The 22,193-nt window shown below is 46.9% G+C and overlaps 1 protein-coding gene across 1 annotated transcript in view; it reads right to left on the bottom strand.

Annotated features, from left to right (window-relative positions):
- The window catches only part of NOS1 (nitric oxide synthase 1), an 88,445-nt gene that overhangs the window by 15,963 nt on the left and 50,289 nt on the right, over window positions 1-22,193 (bottom strand). The window contains exons 10-20 of the mRNA XM_060118327.1: window positions 21,736-21,837; window positions 19,945-20,139; window positions 19,444-19,529; window positions 16,996-17,140; window positions 15,912-16,016; window positions 15,317-15,375; window positions 14,125-14,226; window positions 11,274-11,390; window positions 6,931-7,105; window positions 4,063-4,201; window positions 3,763-3,841 (exon numbers count right to left, since the gene is read on the bottom strand). Coding sequence (XP_059974310.1) covers window positions 3,763-3,841; window positions 4,063-4,201; window positions 6,931-7,105; window positions 11,274-11,390; window positions 14,125-14,226; window positions 15,317-15,375; window positions 15,912-16,016; window positions 16,996-17,140; window positions 19,444-19,529; window positions 19,945-20,139; window positions 21,736-21,837 — 1,304 coding nt within the window. The remainder of the gene's footprint in view (window positions 1-3,762; window positions 3,842-4,062; window positions 4,202-6,930; window positions 7,106-11,273; window positions 11,391-14,124; window positions 14,227-15,316; window positions 15,376-15,911; window positions 16,017-16,995; window positions 17,141-19,443; window positions 19,530-19,944; window positions 20,140-21,735; window positions 21,838-22,193) is intronic.

Here is a 22,193-nt window from a genome sequence, read left to right as displayed (position 1 = left end):
GGGCCCGTGAGCCATGGCCTCTGGGCCTGCGCATCCGGAGCCTGTGCTCCGCAACGGGAGAGGCCACAACAGTGAGAGGCCCGCATACCGCAAAAAAAAAAAAAAAAAAAAAAGAGTTCTCCCATCAAGAACTCTCCGTTATAACGTCCCATCTTTCTCTCAGATACCCCAGCGCTCAGGGCCCCTTCAGCATCTTTGCTCCTATTCTCTCTTCCTAGATGTCCCCCCTCTATTCACTAGCCTATCTAAAGCCTACCGGGCGTTTCCCCTCCTCCTTCTGACTTCTAGGACCTATGATCCACACCCCACCCATTAGCGCTCCATTATACTCTTTTCTGTATTGTTTGCTAATTGCCGTATGTAGAAAATTTCTTTCCTGGCCAGGCAGTAACTGCAGTCACTTTTCTCTTTAGAGTTGCAAGGATCACCTTCAAAAGGTGGCTTATTTCCTCTTAAGCACTTTGCTTGCAATTAAGGGTCTCTTGTTGGGGGTGGGAGTGGTGGGTGTGTGATACATGATATCTTGCTATGGTCTCCTGGCTCAAACAGCTCGACTTTGGCCTTGGGCAGGGGAAAACAGGAGAGAGAGTCATGCTTTTTTTACTCAGTTATTCTTTTTTTTTTTTTTTTTGCGGTATGCGGGCCTCTCACCGCTGTGGCCTCCCCCGTTGCGGAGCACAGGCTCCGGACGCGCAGGCTCCGGACGCGCAGGCTCAGCGGCCATGGCCCACGGGCCCAGCCACTCCGCGGCATATGGGATCCTCCCAGACCGGGGCACGAACCCGTATCCCCTGCATCGGCAGGCGGACTCCCAACCACTTGCGCCACCAGGGAGGCCCTACTCAGTTATTCTTAAGAAAAAAAACCCCACCACAACAACAACCGTATAAAGCTGGAAATGGTAGTAAGCCTGAAAGTAGGTAGTGCTATGGAGTGTGCTTTTTTTTTTTTTTTTTTGCCGTATGCGGGCCTCTCACTGCTGTGGCCTCTCCCGTTGCGGAGCACAGCCTCCGGATGCGCAGTCTCAGCGGCCATGGCTCACGGGCCCAGTCTCTCCTCGGCATGTGGGATCTTCCCAGACCGGGGCACGAACCCGTGTCCTCTGCATCGGCAGGCGGACTCTCAACCACTGCGCCACCAGGGAAGCCCTGGAGTGTGCTTTGAAAGAGTTAAACGCTAGATGCCATTTGATCCTTTTTGAGCTAATCCATAACTGATTTTAATACTGTCTTCTGGTTCCTAATCTTGTTGAAATATCTTCTTGTAAGTCACTCAGAGTTAACTGTCCTTTCCAGAGGTGGATTGGGGGTTATTCTGGGACTTCAGTCCAACTTAGCATCAAAACATTTGCAAATTACCTTGCTTTTTATGTACTATGGTTTGGGGAGTAATTTTTGTGATCTGGGCTTTCACAGTTTGTCACTGAAAGAAATTACCAGTAGATTCTTAGTCTCTTCTCGTCCAGTGCTACTGAAGTTGTACTTTTCCACAGGGTGGAAATGGGGAGTACAATGCCTATTTCAAATACAGAGTCCCTATCTATATCAGAGATCATTATGCTCTGAATATTGCATTTAACTAATTATTCAAATGGATTAATTTCCCAATCCATTTCTTTAGTGTTTGAGGATCTGGGAGAGAACATGAGAGCCCTGGGGCTCCATCCTGTTGACCACTTTATCAAAAGTTTTACATCCAAGCACAGAGAACAGACTTGTGGTTGCCAAGAGGAAGGGGGTTGGGGGTGGGATGGAGTGGGAGGTTGGGTTTGGCAGATGTAAGCTTTTATATATAGAATGGATAAACAATAAGGTCCTACTGTATAGCATAGGGAATTATATTCAATATCCTATGATAAACCACAATGGAAAAGAATATTTAAAAAAAAGAATGTATGTATATGTAAAACGGAATCACTTTGCTGTACAGCAGAAATTAACACAACCGTGTAAATCAACTATACTTCAATTAAAAAAAATGGTTTTAAGTCCACGTAGAAAGCACACATACTAAATTTGCAGGTGTATGAAGCTGGGATGGGTAAGGAATAGTAACGGGAATGAGGGATATGCTAGTTGCTTTGTGTATGTTGTTTCTAATACTCACAGCAGCCTTGTGATGCTGTTGAGGCCATAGGTATAGCCATTTGGCATTTTGACCTTGGAGCCAGAGAACTGAGCCTGTGTGGCCTTGAAAGGTCACTTGTATTTTCTAATTGTCATTTTTCATATTTAAAATGTGGATGATACTAGTACTTACTTCCTGGGCTGGTCAGAACTCTGGGAGATCCTGCACAGAGAGGACTCAAAATAGTGCTTGGAACACAGAAAGTACTAGATAAACACTGGCAATCTTTATAGCCATCGATCTCATTTTAGGTAAGGAGACAGGGGTTCAGAAGACCCAAGGGACTTGCCCAAGGTCCCACAGCTGACACGTGGCAGCACTGGGGTCAGAACCCATGGCTGTCCAGCTGGAGAGCCCACCCTTTGCACTATGCCAGGCAAAGAATCAAGATGTCAAAAGATCTTCATGGGCTATAACTGCAGAGTGAAAAAGATTCCTTTCAACAGGGATCAAAGCAAAGACTTTCTTTACTGCCAAAAAATTTACTTATATAAGTAGAGGGATGCAGAGACCTGGTCTGATCATTCGGAAAAGACTTCAAGTCCAAGAGCAGCAAGGACATAAGCTTAATGGGAGAGCAGCATGGCTGTCAGGACAACATGTGCAATCCTGGGCGGCATTAGAGCATCCTACCCAGGTCGGGGATGGTAAGAATAGCCTTAGTGCACTTGGTAGTGATCACAGGACCTCCGCTGCACTGTGGCCAGGGCTGGGAATCACATTTCCAGCAGGACAGAGTGTGTCTTTTTTTTTTTTTTTTTTGCGGTACGTGGGCCTCTCACTCTGCGGCCTCTCCCGTTGCGGAGCACAGGCTCCGGATGCACAGGCTCAGCAGCCACGGCTCACGGGCCCAGCCGCTCCACGGCATGTGGGATCTTTCCAGACCGGGGCACGAACCCGCGTCCCCTGCATCGGCAGGCGGACTCTCAACCACTGTGCCACCAGGGAAGCCCCAGAGTGTGTCTTTTTACTAAAGCAAAAGGTTTGGGAGACCAGGTCTCAGGAAGAACAGCTGGAAGGAATGAGGACCAGGGAGAGACTGGTCACTGTCCTTGGCTGTTGGCAGCTCTCTCCTTTGGAAGAACTGACTCTGTTTTGGGTGTCAGTGGAGGGTGTCACTTAGGATCAACATGAAGGGCCAGGAACATTTGCTTTGGTTACAAGGAATCGGAAGATCATTTCTAACAATTAGGACCTCAGAACACAGAGGGGGCTGTTTTATAGGTTAATAAACCTCCCGTCATCCCAGAGGAATTTAAACAGAGACTGAGCAGGCATTTCTCAGGACAGCAGAGAAGAATTATCCACAGGGAGATGTCTGGACTAAGTGATTTCTGACTAAGATGCACATTACAATGAACACTAGCAGTCTGAAAAGGGTGTGGTCTCTATTAAAAATTCCTCGAAACACCTTTCTCTTTCCCCTTTCCACAAGGACCGTCACCATTTACTTTTTTCATCCCTGCAGGTTGGAGCTTGGCAAAGGGAAAGCAGGAAACCAAGATGCTAGTGGCAAGGGGGTCTCGAGGACCCTTAGAATGGTAATAGGAAGCCAGTCTTCAGAGTCCTCCTTCCTTGTTGTGGGTGGCAACTGGGGCACAGGTGGGGAACCCAAAGGGGCCAAGGTGTTCCTACCTGGATTTAGAACTCTGAAGGTTTTGACGGCTGAGGAGTCGAGCGGCTGAGACCCGCTTTCTGTGGACACTGGATAGACCTGGGGGGAGAAGAACAACAGTCTTCCTGTGATGGAGTTAAACAGTTGTCAGTAAAAAGTCTCCAGCTTCTCCTGACCCTCTCTTTACCGGGAGGACTGAACTAAAGGGAGACCAAAGCAATGAAGCCCACCTTCTCTAAGGACCTTTCAGAGGTGAGAACTCCTGTCTTCCCTTCCCCCCACCGTCATGAACATCTCCCCAGGTGCGTGGTGGGAGGTACCTTGTGTGAGTTCTGGAGCTTCGGCCACGTAGGTGAGGCGGAACTTGTTCCTCTTCCAACTGCGGTCATTGCTGATGAGGGAGTTGTTTGCCTTCTCAATGTTGACGTCATCTCCCACGCAGAACACATCACAGGCTGCCTGTGGCACACACGGGGCTTTCAGTGACCTCTTTCAGCCAGCAGCGTGCCTCCCGACAGCTCCAAGTCATAGCATGTATCCATCCATCCATCCGTCCACCCATCAACCCATCCATCGACTCATCCACCCATCCTCTTCCTCCCTCCATTCCTTCCTTCCTTCCATTCATCTACCCATCCATCCATTCCTCCACCCATTCACCCATTCTCCCATCCACCCACCCATCAACCCATCCACCCATCCTCCTTCCCTCCACTGCATCCCTCCATTCATCCATCTATCCTCCTTTCCTCCCTTCCTCCCTCTCTCCCTTCCTCCTTTCCTTCCCTCCCTCCTTCCATCCATCCATCTATCCTCCTTTCCTCCCTTCCTCCCTCTCTCCCTTCCTCCTTTCCTTCCCTCCCTCCTTCCATCCATCCATCCTTCTATTCATCCACCCATCCATCCATTCCTCCATCCATCCACCCATCCTCCCTCCATCCTCTCTTCCTCCCTTCCTTCCCTCCCTCCTTCCTTCCTTCCTTCCATCCATCAATCCATCCATCCACCCATCCATCCTTCTCTCCATCCATTTATCCACTCATCCACTCATCAACGAATCCACCCTTACTTTTTGAGTGCCTTTGATGGGCTGGACATACCACATTTACTATTGTCTTTGGGACCTAACCTCTATTTAATAGGTAACTCTATTATGTCATTTATTTCTAAAACCAACTTTTGCAGAGGCTTAACGTTAAACAAGAAAGTAAAAACCTTAGAAATTTCCTATCTTCCTCTAAAGATTTAAAAATTATAGTGAAGGCAGAATATATTGCATGTTTGGAAACCTGCATATAAAATTTTTCTTTTTCTTTTTTTGCCAAGTTCATAAGTTCTCCAACTTTATTGATTCTATGAATTACTGTTCAGAATTCAGATTTTTGGAGGTTAAAAACCATGGATAATTCCAAAGGTTTTCAAAGGTAGGTTTTTTTAATACCATTTTTTTGGCCTCATGTTGATTTTAAAATAATCCACATGTCCATTTGCTGATGAGTGGAGAAATAAAATATGGTATATCTATAAAATGGAATATTATTTTGGCAGTAAAAAGGAATGAAGTACTGATATATACTATAATGTGGAGGCACCAGGAAAGCATTAAGCTAAGTGAAAGAAGTCAGTTATAACAGACCACATATTATGATTCCATTCATATGAAGTGTCCAGAATAGGCAAATTTATAGAGACACGACGTAGATTTAGTGGTTGGTAGGGCTGGGAGTTGGCTGGGAGGGTGAGGGATGTGATAGCTTAAAGGGTATGATAGCTTGTAACAGGCCCTGCTTCTGGGATGCTCAGTGTTGCCTGATTGAAGTCAAGAACCACACAATTATCTCCAGGTGTAAACAGAGCCAAGTTATCTTGGTTCTCTTTGCCTAGGAAGAAATGCTGGCACAAGTTTATCAACACAGCCTCCTCACTCACATATCCTTATAGCTCAGGGGCCTCAGTTTCCCCTTTACTCCTTTGTGAGGATAAAAAGTGTCAACTGACTGACAGAAGGTTGCACAGTCCCCTTTCTCCTGGGGCTGCTGATAACAATGCATTCCAGGGCCAAAGAAGGAGCAGGTAAAGGTGGGTCCACATTCATTGCTTTTTTGTTTTTCCCAGGATGGCCAATTGCACCACGCCCCACATGCCTATGGAAGCCATTGCTCATTTATTCTCTTGACCTCATATCTAGCATAACACTATCCAATAGGATGTCCTATCATGACGGAAACATTCTAATTGTCTAATATGGTAACCACTAGCCACTAGTGGCTATTGAGCACATGAAATGTGGCTTGTGCAGCTGAGGAGTGGAATTTTAAATTCTACTTAATTTACATCTAGTTGTATATATGTTACTTACAAGGTTGTACAATCACCACCACTAATCCAGTTTCAGAACATTTCCCTCAACCCAGAAGAAACCCTGTACCCATTAGTAGCCACACCCATTTTCCACTCCTGCCACCAAACCCCTGGCAACCACTAATCTACTTTCTGTCTCTATGGATTTGCCTATTCTGGACATTTCATGTAAATGGAATCATACAGTAAGTGTCCCTTGTGTCTGGCTTCTTTCACTTAGCACGTGTTTTCAAGGTTCATCCTTGTAGCATGCATCAGCACTTCATTCCTTGTTATGTCCAAATGATATTCCATTGTACGGACACACAACATTTAATTTATCCATGCATCATATTTAATGTTACTTAGTTTACATTTAAATTTAAATGATCACTTGTTGCTAGTGGCTACTGTATAGGTCACTGAAGATCTAGCACAAGAGGAATAAGATTGTCAAAGCAGACAAACTGGTGAGATCTGAGATCCAGCCTGAGGCATGGCCCCCTGGTTTGGTTAACCAACACTATGTATTTTTGTTTACTTGTCTACCAAATGTGAGTGAGGGATGGATTCCTCCCTGCCCTGAAATTCCAAGACTCTATAATTTTTTATAGACCAACTCTTCACCCTGAATGCAGAGGTTGGATTCTGGTTGGAAATTGTGTATCTTAAGACCACCCAAACTCATCTGAATTGTTTGAAGCGGTCTCCTGGTTGGATACATGAGGGAAGTACCAAGGATTTTCTCAAGTTTCTTCTATCTCTGATGGTTTAGCTACTCTGTCCTTGGGAGTCACTGGGGACATGACTTCTCCCCCTGGGTCTCTGAGATCTGGGCAGATGGTTACCTTGAAGACATTCTTGGCCCAGGTCCTGAAAGCCTCTTCCTGCCCACAGAGCTCATCCCCCTCTCTCATCTTCAGGATCCTCTCCCCACCCAGCTCTTCCAGGAGGGTGTCCACGGCGTGTCCAAAGGCGCAGAAGTGAGGGTACGCCCGCGAGCCAAGGCCGAACACAGAGAACCTGCCAAGAAGACAACAGAAGTTCCAGGCTAGGGGAGTGGGGAGGCGTTGGGGGGGTGTCTGGGGTTACGGACTGTTATGTCCCCCCAAATTCATATGTTGAAGCCCTCTCCCCCAATGTGACTATATTTGCAGATGGGGCCTTCAAGGAGGTAACTGAGGTCAAATGAGGTCATAAGGGTGGGGCCCTAATCCAACAGGACTGGTGTCCTTTAAGAAGAGGGAGAGCTACCAGAGAGCTCTCTCTCTTTCTCTCCTCCCACCACACGCTCACAGAGGAAAGGCCATGTGAGGACACAGCAAGAAGGTGGCTGTCTGCAAGCCAGGAAGAGACGCATCACCAGAAACCAATCCTACTGGTACCTTAATCTTGGACTTTTAGCCTCCAGAACAGTGAGAAAATAAATTTCTACTGTTGAAGTCCCCCAGTGCATGGTATTTTGTTATGGCTGCCCAAGCAGACAAAGACCTCTGGTATCTCCAGAGGATGGTGTTTAGCCCATGATGGTCAGACTACCCCAAGCCCATCTGGGGAAGGCCATCTTTAAGCCTGGGAACCCCCAGCCCTGCTCTCCCTTCCTTCTGGTCTCTGCTAGGTATTACTGTCCTCAGGAGCAAAGTCCCAGTTGGTCCTAAGGAGGATGAGTTGGGGATAGTGGTGACCCAGAACAACTGGCTGTTTCTTGGGTATCCATTTCTAAGCTGGACTAATTGGGGAAATGAGTCTACATTAGAGGAAGACTTGACTCTACTCATGATACAACCAGGTTAGTTTTAAGTACAAAGAGAATGAAAACCCTAGCATAGCAGTTCTAGGGGACCTGTGTTAACGAGGAGATCAGGACTTGTCATTAAAACATTCAGTGTTGGTGTGTAAACAGGTTCTTCTAAAAGGGATTGAAAGGTTTATAAATATGCTGGCTCACCCCTTGCAGTATCTGTGAAATTGATTTGCTTCACAAAGTCTCTTTGCATAGATACCACCAAGAAAGTGTCAGTGTTTGAATCAATGGGCGTCAAGTTAATGAGATTTTTCTGAAGTCTGGGAAGTGGAGGGCTGTGTCCCAGGTGGCCCCTCAGTCCTGCAGAGACTTGATGTCACATTTCCAGGACTTGGTCCTGGCTGTGGGTCTTGACCTCACTGGGACTGGATGAACAGGTTTATAAGTGGGATACGAACAACACCCCAACTTGCTTCTTTCCCATGTTGGAGGGTTCCGTGGTGACTGCCAATTCAGACAAGCCAAGGAGTGGGGCTATTTAGCCTACTCCTTACAGGGTCTGGCTCTGCTCTTGAGTCTCTTTTTTAGAATGATGGAGCCAGGGTGGTGAAAGATTGCGATGGAGGATGAGGGAAGGAGGTGGGGCAAGTCGGGAGGGACCTTCTGTTACTGGAGAATGAATTTGAGTTGGGGTCCAGGCGTCTCATAGATCCCATGAAGGTTAACACAGGTTAATATCTACTCCTTTTAAATCTACATGTATGCTTTTCATCTCATTCTCCTCTCCTCTCCTCTCCTGCCCTTCTTTCCCTGGGGTTCCAGACCCTTTCCAAGGGAAGGATGTGGGATTAGGTAGCATGTTTCCCCAGCACTCCTTCACCCACAATCCTCCTTTAGCTGGATTCCTCACCTTTTCCCCGCAGGGCAGTGGCCTGACAGGTGGAAAGAGCAGGTGGCCAGGAGAGGACTGGTTAAAGGATACAGGAAGCAGCACTTCTGCCTCCCAGCCATCCCCCTTAGCCTAACACAGATTTGGAGACTCTTCGCGCTAGTCATGCCTCGTGGTTAAGGCATTGTTCCCCGAACCTCCAATATTTATTATGTTCGAGACATCCGCCATACTTGACTACCACCCATTCTGTTATTTACTTAGTAGCGCCATTTACTTTGCCTTTAATTTGTACTCACTGGCGATTCAAGCCCACTGGTGTTCGCTAAGAGTTGGTCTGGGTTATTAATTCATTAACATGCTTCCTGATGCACCTGAAGGCCTGTGTCGCAGCCACTTCCTAGGCTCACATTTCATCACAGTCTTCATCTTATGGTTTCAAAATTCCTATTTTAAGCTTCCAAAACAGAACTTGGCAAACTTATTATACATGGGGGCAGACAGTAAATATTTTCAGGCTTGTAGGCCAAGAAGGAAAATCAAAGCTATTATGTAGATACCGATATGACAAAAAAGAAAATATATGCCTGCATACTTTTGGACAAAATTAAAAATACAATAATAATAATAATAATAGTTGCTGGGTACAATTTTTTAGTTATATATGTCTACTAATGAGAAGAATGGAATTCTTTTTTGGGGGGATAGCATTTTGCTTAATTGGGGTTCAAAGGTAATGTTTTCTATCATCAAATAAAATGTAATTGTTCTTCTGTAAAAACCATTCTGAGCTCATGGGCTGTACAACAGTATACAGTGGCCAGGCTGAATTTGGCCCATGGGCTGTAGTTTGCCAACCCCTGCTCTAAGCCATGATAGATTTAGTAAGGGAAAAATAGGTCTGACCGTCAAACCATGGATGTTTCAACGTCAAGCTAAAGAAAATGAACTGATGTCAAAACCCATCAGTTCAAGGGTGAACCCTAACGTAAACTATGGGCCCTGGGTAGCAATGGTGTGTCAGTGTAGTTTCATCAGTTGTGTAAATGCACCACCGTGGTGGGGGATGCTGACGGTAGAGGAGGCTGTGTGTGTGTGGGGGGGCAGGGAGTATATGGGAAATCTGTGCCTTCTCCTCAATTTTGCTGTGAAGCTAAAACTGCTTTAAATAAATAAAGTTTATTAACAAGCGTACTGATGGGCACTTTCCTGGCGGTCCAGTGGTTAGGACTCGGCACTTTCACTGCCATGGCCCCCAGTTCGATCCCTGGTCAGGGAACTAAGATCCTGAAAGCTGCGTGACTCAGCCAAAAAAAAAAAAAAAAAAAAAGGGTACTGATGAAAACAATACTTGAATATCTAGGAAGCCTGTGATCTCTATCATCTGCTAAGCACTGTCCTGAGCTGGTGTGGAGAGGGTTCAGCTGGTGAAGGTCTAAGAGATTCGTGGCCCGGCCTGAACACACTGCTGACATCAAGCCTCATCTTGACCAATGTCTGTCAAACCAAGGGCTTGACATCCAGTTTTCTTTCTTTCCAAATACCCATTAAACCAAATTCACAGCCACTGAAATATAAAACATCTGTCCGTGTACTATCCAAAATGCTCTCATGGGATGTGACTATGCTTTGGGTGACATGGGGTCAGGACAGTATTTTTTTGAATCTGACTGCACATTGGAGGCAATTAGGGAGATTTTAAAAAAAGAGAAAAAGCAATGCTTGGGCCCAATTTTAGACCAACTACCTCAGAATCTCTGGAAGTGGGGCTTGGTTACCTGTATACTGCAAACAACTCCAGGTGATTTTGATGAGCACCCAAGGGTGGGAACCACTGGGTCATGGCAGTGTGTCACCAGAAGAGAGGAGAATGAGATGAAAAGCATGAATGTAGATTTAAGATTTTTTTTTTTTTTTTTTTTTTTTTTTTTTGCTGTATGTGGGCCTCTCACTGCCGTGGCCTCTCCCGTTGCGGAGAACAGGCTCCGGATGCGCAGGCTCAGCAGCCATGGCTCACGGGCCCAGCCGCTCCGTGGCATGTGGGATCTTCCTGGACCAGGGCACGAACCCGCGTCCCCTGCATCAGCAGGCGGACTCTCAACCACTGCGCCACCAGGGAAGCCCAAAAGGAGTAGATATTAACCTATGTTAACGTTCACTTGATCTCTGAGACTCTTGGACCCCAACTCAAGTTCATTCTCAACTCAAGTTCATTCTCCAGTAACGGCACTTACAAAGGGAGCTCGCTGAGTGACGTGTGGGGAACTAACATCCTTCAGCACAAATGATGTGACATTTGTGTGATGGGGCGAAACTTGGGTGACAGGGGCTCTGAAGTAGTGTGATGGAAAGAGGTCACAGGAGGGGTCCAGGTAGTGTGCTTTAATGGGGGGAGGATGCCCCCAAAGAGCCAGAGTGCAGCTGGTTATTCGAGGGATAAACAGACATGGAAGGGAGACCCCCCCCGGCCCCTAAGAAAGAGCCCACTTTGTAACTCAGTCCAGCTCTGCGAGAGCCTTCGTCGTCCCTGACACCCTGGGCCCCTCCCCCTCGCTCACCTCACATTCGCCAGGGGTCCCGTGCTCTCAAAGTTGTCTCTGAGGTCTGGCCCATCGCCCGATGATTTGCGGGAGTCGGAGTAGGAGGAAACACTGTTGAAACGAACCTTGTAGCTCCTGCCAAGATGAAAGAGAGTCTGTGAGCTCTGGCTTGGAGCCCCCTCCTGGGGTCAACACCCGATGGCTCTCCAAATCACCAGTCCTGGTTCTAGGGCCTTCCTTTGGGTCTTGAGTGAGACCATAACACACCTATGGCTTTGTCTAGAATGTATCAACTCACCCTTGCCTGCCAAAAATGACACCTAGACATCATTTGATGCTACGTGTTGGTGGTTGCCCAGGGGAGGGGGTGGGGGGGAGGGATGGAGTGGGAGGTTGGGGGGAGCAGATGTAAGCTTTTATATATGGAATTGATAAACCACAAGGTCCTACTGTATCAGCACAGAGAGCTATATTCCATATCCTATGATAAACTATAATGGAAAAGAATATGAAAAATCATGTATATATATGTATAACTGAATCACTTTGCTGTATAGCAGAAATTAACACAACATTGTAAATCAACTAGACTTCGATAAAAAAATATTAAAACTGAAAAAAAATATTAAAACTGGAAAAAAAAAACGGACCACACTTGAAAGAAAGAATAGAAAGAACAGTCCATTCCTTAACCCATCAGACCACGTTTCCTTGCTTCCCAAATTTTTTTTTTTTGATAACATGATCAGTTTTTTTTTGAATACACATGCACACACAATGCAGTCTTTGAATTAAGCTTCTAGAATGTTCTTTTTTTTTTTTACATCTTTATTGGAGTATAATTGCTTTACAATGGTGTGTTAGTTTCTGCTTTATAACAAAGTGACTCAGTTATACATATACATATGTTCCCATATCTCTTCCCTCTTGTGTCTCCCTCCCTCCCCCCCTCCCTATCCCACCCCTCTAGGTGGTCACAACCAAATTTTAATGAGTACAGGAATCCTTCTGAGATCTTGTTAAGCAGCACATCCAAATTCACTAGGTCCAGGGTAGGGCCTCAGATTCTGCATTTCTAACAGGAGATGCTGCTGGTCTCCTCTCCTCACACTGAGTAGCCAAGAACGACACTCGTGCTGTCTACTACGGTAGCCATTGGCTGTGTGTGGCTAGTTAAAGTTAAATTCATTCAAATTCAATACAATGAACCATTCTGTTCCCCACATGCACTAGCCTCGTGTCAAGTGCTCAACAGCCATGCATGGCTAGCGGCTGCCGTACAGGACGGTACAGATATAGAACATTTATGTGCCCGTAGCAAGGTTTAGTGGATGGTGCAGGACTACCCCATTCAACATTCTCTTTCTTTTTAAAATTTCTTTTCCATTTTTAAAAATTGAAGTAGAGTTGACGTACGATATTAAGTTACAGGTGTGTAATATAGTGGTTCACAATTTTTAAATGTTATATATGCCATTTATAATTATTATAAAATATTGACTATATTCCCTGTGTTGTACAATATAACATTGTAGTTTATTTTATACATAATAGTTTGTACCTCTTAATCCCCTATCCCTATCTTCACCTCCCCCTTCCCTCTCCCCACTGGTAACCATTACAACATTCTCTTTCAATAAAGTTTTGGTCTTTAGACATTTCAAGGGTCTCTCACATTTCACATTTCAAGTAAACTGAAAAATGTTCAGCACTGACACAGCCTGAAAAGAGACTGGATTTCTTTTTTTTTTTTTTGCAGTACGCGGGCCTCTCACTGTTGTGGCCTCTCCCGTTGTGGAGCACAGGCTCCGAACGCACAGGCTCAGAGGCCATGGCTCACGGACCCAGTCACTCCGTGGCATGTGGGATCTTCCTGGACCGGGGCACGAACCTGTGTCCCCTGCATCAGCAGGCGGACTCTCAACCACTGAGCCACCAGGGAAGCCCAGAGATTGGATTTCTTATGAAGTTGTTTCAAAGGGGAAGAAAGATGTCATTGGGACCTCAGCATCAGAGGCTCAGGAGCCTCGAGATTTAAAAAAAACAAAACCATGAATGGTTTTCCAGTTTTCCTTTAAAAGTGGTAAGTCTTGTTCTCAGATAAGGCAAAAACCAAACCAAACCAAACCATTCCAAACCAAAAATGTCTCCAAGAGCAACAAAACAAAATAACCCCCCAAACTAAAAAACTCCATAAAACTCTCAAATCAAAACACAAAACACAAAAACTCAACACACAAATCTGAGTGCAAAGGATAAAAAAAGAAATTGCACATTCTGGCAGCAGGGTTTCTAAGCTGGATGTTCTTCAAAGTTTTCGCACCAGCATCAGGAAAGTTCTAAATATATGTAAGTGTATTTGCTGCCCTAAAATAGTCTCACATTGAGTCACTTCTCTAAATAAGTCCTGTAACATATCAGGGGGTGGCTGTGTTGTTAGTGTGGGAAGGATGGTTGACTGTTGTGGGGTAAAAATAACAGCACTTGTGTTTGTATGAGGCTTGAGGTTTTTCCAAATGCGTTCCTCTTTGTTATTATCCTTCGATCCTTGCAACGGCTCCCAGAGGTGGTTGGGGCAGAGGTAGTTTCTCCCCATTTGGCAGATGAGAAAGACGAGGCCCAGAGAGGTCAAGCAGCTTGCTCAAGGTTACTCAGCATGTTAGTGTCACAGCCTGGGTTAGAACTCAGGTCTCCTTGAGACCTGGGTGTGGCCTTGGATGCTGCAGCATTGGGCATGCGCACACATACCTACCAACATGCACACAAGCGCTCACACCACTCATGCACACACGTGAACGCAAGGCATACACGTGCACACGTTTGTGTGCACACACATGCACAGGCGCGTGCACGCACACACATGCTCTACCTGCGCTGGCTGTCAGGGGCTGCAGCCCCACCGTGGACTTCTGTGTCACCTCGGGGGAGGGGAGGCCCTTTACGGGGAAATAAACGCAAGGGTTCCGGGTACCTAGAGGGGAGAATGGATGGTGCCCTATCTCTCCCTGAAGGAGGGGTGAGGGGGACCTACTGGAGGCCACCAGGATAGGGTGGGAAGGAGAGAGGCAGGGAGACTGAGGACTAAGATGTTGGCCTTGAGCACAGAAGGCAGGCTGACCACCAGGGACTCAGCTGTCCCCTGGATATGGAATGTAGACAAGTTTGGCAATGTGTGCTTGGCTGAAAGAAAACCAAGAGGGATGTTGTGCAGAACACAGCCTCTAACCACCAGCCAGCCATGGCGTCCAATGCTCAACTGAAGACCTGTTCTGTGGTGGAGGAAACACTGAGATGTTCTCACAGAAAGGCAGCTCGGTATGCACATGCCATTATGTTCTCTACTTTGGGTGCATTTAAGGGTTTTTCAAGGGTAATTTTGGTTACAGGTGTTTGTCACCTTATGAAATTATCTTTAGAACCGAACCCCATGTTAGATGCCATTTTACCAGGAACATCTTTTGACCTCAGGCATTTTTCACCTTATGAGATATCCTTTTTTTTTTTTTTTTTTGCCTGCACTGCACAGCTTGTGGGATCCTATAGTTCCTGACCAGGGATTGAACCCAGGCCCTCAGCAGTGAAAATGCCAAGTCCTAACCACCAGACAGCCAGGGAATTCCCGAGATATCTTTTGAGGTCAGCCTCCACGTTAGTGGATGCAACTCCATCAGATGGAAAAGTTCTAGGGAAAGAAACTCACTGATTCTGAATGTAGGTTTCCAAAGGGCGGCCATAATAAGAACTGATATTTACATAGTGCTCAACTTTTCATAGGACGCTGACATCTGTTTTCTAATTTGATTCTTACAAATCAGAAAGTTCATGCAGGTGGAATAAACCCAATGTGATGGAAAAAGAAACTGAGGCACAGGGCTGTGAAGTGACCAAAGACCAAATAATCCGCCCCAGAGGACGATAGACACCCACCGGCTAAAATCAGTCACAAATGAACTTCAGGTCACAAAACTACCCAGAACTCAGATGTGAGCCCCAGAGGCCAAAAGACAATTTTCAGTTACCCTCACAGGGTGTCATGTGACACTGGCGGGTCTTTCACTTACTTCCTTTCCTCGTGCACAGAGTTGGGGTGCCTCATTTCCATCAAAGCGCAGCCAAATTTCTGGAGGCCGAAAGAGATAAGCAAAATGTGAGGCATGCATGATTAAGTCTGGAACGGGGTCGGGGAGAGGGTCTGGGGACCTAACTGGCAAAAGAGGAGCCTGATGCCTGGGGGCCAGGGAGTCAGGGGCTCAGGCTGGGCAGCAATGCTGCACGTGGAAGAGGGCTATTTATAAAGGGCTACAGGTGTGGACTCCCCTCACCACCCCCAGCACACAAATCCCCTTTGTGGCTTTCTACAAAAATATTGTCCCTGCTTCTCTCATCTGGAGCAGGGGACACCAAGCTCTTGATTGGAGCATCCATTCCAAAGAGGTAGCTCACTCAGGTGACAGCATTTTCACTAGGGGTCAGCTAGTCAGTGGACACCCATAGACTGAAGATGTGGAGCTGTCCAATCTTGGCAGAACTTGGATCCAAACTGAGGTCACTGGCTTTGAGGCTTTGGAGGATTTGCTACTGAATAGCAGGTGTAAACGATGCCCCTCTTTTCTGCTGATGGAAATACGTGCTAGAACAGGTAAAAGCTCATCTCACCTCCCCATTCTCAGGGGGGTCTCCATTTCCAAAGGTGCTGGTAACCACCAGGACCAGAGTTTCATGTTCCAGGTGTACAATGTCATATTCTTCCATGGACATCACCTACGTGGCAGAATGAGGGGTGGGGAGAGGAAGCAAGAAGGTGATGAGAAGAGAGAAGGGGTAGGAGAGAACAAAGTGATGGGGGAAGAGAAGAGAGAGAGGAAGACGATGAGTCATCCTGAGCCATCTCCTTCGGAAGGAGATCCAAAGGTTCTGGGTGCCACTATTTCAGCGGGCTCAAGTGGGTAGAACTAATAGCTTGTTGGCAGTGTGGGACCTTTCTGTGGTCACCTGTAGCCTGAAGGACTACAGAGAGTCTGGGGCAATGGGTTGGCTGTCAGTAAAGACAGATCTTGATTAAGACTCCTGGGCTTCTTACAACCAAAGGATGCTGGAATCTTCTTGATCACATTTAGGCTGGGAATGACCCAGCTGGATTTGACCAATTGTCTGCTCCGCTTCCTTTCTAATCCTCCGTCCAGCAGTGTGGAGGACCTGGGCCAAACAGGTCTGAGATACCCGCCTTAGGGAAAGATTGTTTTGCCCTATATCTTAGCATTACTTGAGCAACATTTCTCAAAGTAGGTTCTAGGGAAGCCTAGTCTCCTGAGATGCTCCTTAAAAGTAAGTGATCCATAAGCAAACATCTTTGGGAAACACTTATATTCTCTCCTCCCCTCTTTTGGGAATGATAACACGTACATGCAGATTAAAGGCTCTGAGAATTCCTGCAGCAAAGAAACCCACTGAATTGTATTAAAGGCAGAGCTTCCCAAACTGACTCCAGAATTGTCTTTCATAAACTTTCCAATATTTTGCACTTGGAATGGGGGTTATGATTCCTGGACTCCTGGAGGGTTCCCAGGGAGAGAAGCATCAGAGTACCCTGAAATATATGCAAATGTGCGTGAGTGAGTTGATGGGCATCTTCAGATGTGCTATCACCCATTCTCAAAGGATTCTTCTTTGCTGAATTCCTTCTCTCCCCTCCCCAACTTTACCATGAAGGGTCAGAGAGCTGGCACTGCCCCCTACCCACCTTGGCATCAAAGGCATGTTTGAAGATCTCACACAGGGTTTTGGCATAAGCCTGCGATTTGCCCGTCTCTGTGGCGTACAGGATGGTAGCCTTGACCCTCTTGGCCATGGCCTGTCCCATCAGCTTGGCTGAGAACTTGACGGCTCTGGAGGGGAGAGGATGGAGAGGAAAATGGGAAATGCAGAAAGGAGGGAGGATACCACGCTGGGACTCTGGGGCAAGAACCATGATCCATGAAATTTAATAGGAGGGAACTTTCTCTCCTAATCTTTGATGGCTTCAGGGATACTCAAAGTGCAAGTTTAGGTGCCATATTGATCCCTTTCTTAAGTCACTCCAGACCAACTGGTCATGAGCTAACATGGTTAGTTAGTTTCATTAGTTTGTTACTTGATTAATTGATCCCAGTCTTGAGAACGTTGGTTTGCCAAGCATTGCCCCAAAAGATGATCATTCATTCCTTCACTCATTTGTTCATTCATCAAGTGTTTGTTGAGTGCCTAGCTATGTGCCAGGCATTGTTATAGGAATGGAAACACAGAGAAATGGCTGTCATGGGGCTTACGTTCGTGTGTGTGTGCGTGTGTGTGTATGTGCGTGTTGGGGGGGGGGAGAGGGAGAGAGAGAGAGAGAGAGAGAGAGGGAGAGAACGAATCACTAATAAATCACCAGGTATTGAGCTAGAAGGGATTTTAGAGGTTCATAAATCCACAAAGGAAGGACCAAGTCTGGTTTAAGCAGCCACGCACATCCAGGGTCTTGCAGAGGCTGATACTTAACAGGCACTAAATATGTATCTATCAAAAGAAGGAATGGATTTTAAACATACCGCTACCACCAAAGCCCTGGGGAGTTTAAATGTCAAGTCGAGGCTCTTTCTAGTTAAATGGAGAATTCAGAACCAGTGTTTCTTCCTTCCCATCTATGAATGCCTGGGCTCACCTTCCGAGCAAGCATCCCTGTTCTAACTAGGAATCTCAGAGTAGACAAATTGCTAGTTACCCCAATCTGGGGATTATCGGTGGTAAATTCATCACTTTTTTAGAATCAGGGAAACCACCCATGCTGCCAGAGCACTGGGAGCTAAAGGGGGAGAAACAGAAGAGAATAAAAGATGCCTGGAGGGTTCCCTTTGAATGATCGGATCGTAAAAAAGCATCTATAATTAACTCCCATTGTTTCTACCCCAACTTAATAGTGCAATTAATTCTTTAGATTTTTCCCTCCCTTCCTCCCTCAGAGAGAGTTTGAACTGAACTGAAGCCAAAGGCTGCTGTCCCTGCGAATTTGTGATGCTCTTGATAGGGAAAGAATGGCTGCTGATGCATTCTTGCTTGGCTGCAAGATAAAGTTAGATGGAAGGAGAAAGGGGAGGGGGGGAGAGAAGGGAGAGATCCTGTGGACCATATTAGTGGATCCAGGATCTAGGTTTCAGTCCCTGCAAGACCTACCAGTCACCTGTTGAGAGCTGGACCCGAGGGGCTGAGGAAAGTGACTAAGTAGCTCGGTGCATACTAGCCCCTCTGCCAAAAAGTGAGCTCCCAACAGAGGGTCTCTGCTGAGTGGATCAGGGAGTTCTCTATCCTTAGACAGGAAGCTGGCATCCCCATTAAACCATCTGTCAACCCCACCCCACTTGTCAGCTGGTCCCCTGGCTGACCACGAGTTCTTCAGGACAATTACTCTTCAATAGCCTTGGTCCCTAACCCTCTTCCCTCCCTCCTTTTCTCAGTGAAGTCTTATTCATGTCATTCTTCAGCTCAATTGTCATCTCCTGCGGGAAGCCCCCTTTGACCTCCCAAACTGGCTGAAGTCTATTTTATGGCACCATGAATCGTTCCTTGATGGTAGCTGTGAGCTTCATGAGGGCAGGACCGCATCATCTGGCTCATCATGGCATCTCTGGAGCCCAGCACAGTGCCGGGCACCAAGTAGGCACTTAGTATCCATTTGTTGGCTGAATGAGTGAATGAGTGAGTGAAATGAGAGCCAGCCCTGGGCGAGAGGCCTCTCTAGGCAGTGGTGGGCTGCAGCCAGCTGGTCCTAGCTCCTCCCAGCTCTGGCTTCAGTGACTTCCTGTTGAGAGCTTGAAATGGGCCATAGTGGGAGTATTTACACCATGGAAATTGGCAACGGTTACAAATCTATTATCATTATTATGGCCAACTTTACTAATTGGAGAGCTGGTTTATCAATACAACACTGTCTCCAGGACAAGAATTTAGGAAAGTGGCGGGGAGGAAAGTGAGGTTGGGAAGAAGAAGAGTCATGGTGATGTTTGCATCCCAGACTCTGAGGCAAAGGAGGCACGAGGGGGTTGGAGAAAATGGAGAAATCATGTCACACAAGAGGGCAGAGGCGCAAGCATGTTTCCAGCCTTCTTTTCTGGGGCTCTCTGAATGCGGGGGCATATCCATCCCCCATCCCCACCTACTTTAGGAGACTTACTCTGCCAGCTTCTTGAAGCCAATGGCTCGCCGCTTTGTGGGGGTCCCATTGGTACCTTTCCAGATGTGGGTGTTCCAAGGGTCAGGCTGGGAAGAGAGGACTATGGTCACTGCAGTGAGGGGCCCTGGCTCCTCTTGGGAGATGCTCAGGGCTCCCTGGGGGCTTGTGGCTGTCCAGCCACGTCCAACCCTTAGCCCTTGAAGGGAACGATTCTGACAGTGGTGACCACAGGGGTCCTGGCACAGAGTGGCTGGTCCAGCCTCCCTGCACTGTCCTGCTAGACCTTCCCACTCATCCCTCTGAATCACTCTCAAACACCCTCCTCGTGACCCCGGACTACTCATTTCACCTCCATTCGTCTTTCAGCCTGAGCTGTGCTGTTCAATATGGTGGCCACACTTGAGCATCCGAAATGCACGTGTGAGCTGAGACGTGCTCTAATCATAACACACACACCAGATATTGAAGACTTAGCACGAGAGAGGCGGGGAGGGGCAGGACCTGGTATTCGAAGGAGGGGGTGAGTCGGTAGTTGAGCATCTCTTGGTGGAAGACGGGGGTGATGCTGCCAGACATGGGGGGCACGATCCACACCCAGTCAGCGGGGCAGCCTCCCCGGCAGCGGTATTCATTCTCCATGTGCTTAATGAAGGACTCGGTGGCAGAGTGGTGGTCAACGATGGTCACTTTGTCACTCTGTGGGAGGAGAGGGGACAAGGAGTCAGGAGGAAAGAGCAGCTGGGGTATCTCGGGACTCCCTTGCCCACAGAGCAGTGTTTCCCAAAGGCTGGTCCTGGAGATGCTTCTAGGCAGGTGATTCTCTGCATTGTTCTTTCAATCCTGATGAGACCCAGGAGAAACACCTCCAATCTTCCTCTGTCCTTCCTCCTCTCTTTTTTAAATTTTTTTTTAATGAGAGAGGAAGCTCAGGCAACTAGAATCCAACAACTTTGTGTTGTTTCCCTGTGTGTATTTGTTTATATATTTATTTAAATGTACAATTCTCTTCTATTTATGGCAAATGGTACTGGCTCTCCATTTAGGATGGTGAGACAAAATCCTCTTAAAATAAACAATTTTAAGTAATAAGGATGAGTTTATTAAAGTGAAAACAAGTCAATCACAGCAGAGCTGGGTGGACTGAATGTCCGCGTAACCCAGCCCCAGGGCCCGTTGTAGTCTGCTGGCTTGGATTCTTACCTTGCCCAGGCAGTGTCTTCCCTTTCTGCCCACAAAACTCTGTCCCTTTCCTGCACTTTTCTCTTCCAATCATTCATCTCACTCACATCTCTGCTGCCTCTGGCTCGCCAGTCTTCGTACCAGTCCACCAAAGCACCCTCCTTCATTTTCAACAATTCCTAAAACTTCACTCCCCCATGGTAGAGAGGGAAGGGAGGGGGATTCCTTCACTCTCATCCTATCTCAACTGGTCTCTTCCCTGGGATACACATTCCCCAGTATACCCAGTCTCCCTATTCCTGACATGGGGACCTATGGTTTATATTCATGTCTAGACATGATTTGGTATGTTCATTCTACTGCCTGTGGACGCCTCCCATGTATGTCTATGAGGGTCTAGCTTCCCAAACTATCACCCTCAGAGGACAGGGCTGGTCTCTACTACAGAGAGTGACCTCTATTCTGTGGGCCTCCTGGTTTGCCCGGGAGAATCCCAGCTTATGCCTTTGTACTGTTACAATTATTAGTGGTGTCCCCCATTCGCTCTCAAAAGTGTCATGGTTTAGCCGATAGTTTTTAAAGCTATCATACTGTATATAATAGCATTTATCACGGAGCCACATGCATTGGGGGACCTATGCTTCTGATCATGATGATGAGTATTTGTCTCTGTTAGGTGAAAGTCTGAATGCCTAAGAAGTGGCAAGACACAGATGATGCTCGCCATTTCTTTTTTTTTTTTGGCCATGCCACGCGTCCTGCAGGATTTTAGTTTCCCTATCAGGGATGGAACCCATGCCCCCTGCGGTGGAAGTGTGGGGTCTTAACCACTGGACCACCAGGGAAGTCCCAGATGTTTGTCATTTCAGTTCTAAAAAATCATAGGCAACAAGTCACAAAACCCTTATCTTTTTGTCTCTTTCTCAAATGGTCCCCACCCAAGATCCATCATGGGGAGGAAGGCATGCATGATGGGAAGTACACCTCACTGGTAGGCAGATCCCTGCAAGGACGGTTCCTGGGAGCTGGGCTCTTCACCTTTTGCCCTGAGACTCTGAAAGGTTTTAATTCCCCTTTGAGGCTTGGCAGCCAGGAGGTGTGCCCTGGCACTACCTGGAAGCTGTACAGCACCGCAATGTTGATCTCCACCAGTGCCTGGTCCTTCCACAGGGAGGATGTCTTCCTCATGTCCAAGTTCATCTTCTTGGCCACTTCCTGAAAGGGGAAGGAAACACAGACTCATAGGCTGGGGCACCTTTGGATTTCAGACTAAAGAGGGACAGGGCTAGTGTCACCAATGAAATTCTTAATTAATTCATCAACTCATATGCAGACTAATTCACTTACTCAATTTTTTTTTTTTTTAATTGAGGACACACTGGTAGCATCAAGAGACTAGAGGGACTTGGCTGGACCTTTTACTATTGAGCTTACCTTCTAGTGGGGGAGAGAAATAGTTAATACTGTGATGAGTGCTAATTCCTAGGAAGAAAATAAGGTGAGGAAATGGGATAAAGAGGGATATGGGGGCAGGATGAGTTGAACCAGGATAGTCAGGGAAGGACCACTGC

Source organism: Mesoplodon densirostris, chromosome 15 (genome assembly GCF_025265405.1).
Source record: "Mesoplodon densirostris isolate mMesDen1 chromosome 15, mMesDen1 primary haplotype, whole genome shotgun sequence".
Taxonomy (NCBI): Eukaryota; Metazoa; Chordata; class Mammalia; order Artiodactyla; family Ziphiidae; genus Mesoplodon; species Mesoplodon densirostris.
Note: the sequence above shows the minus strand (reverse complement) of the source record. Positions and strands in the feature narration are given on the sequence as shown.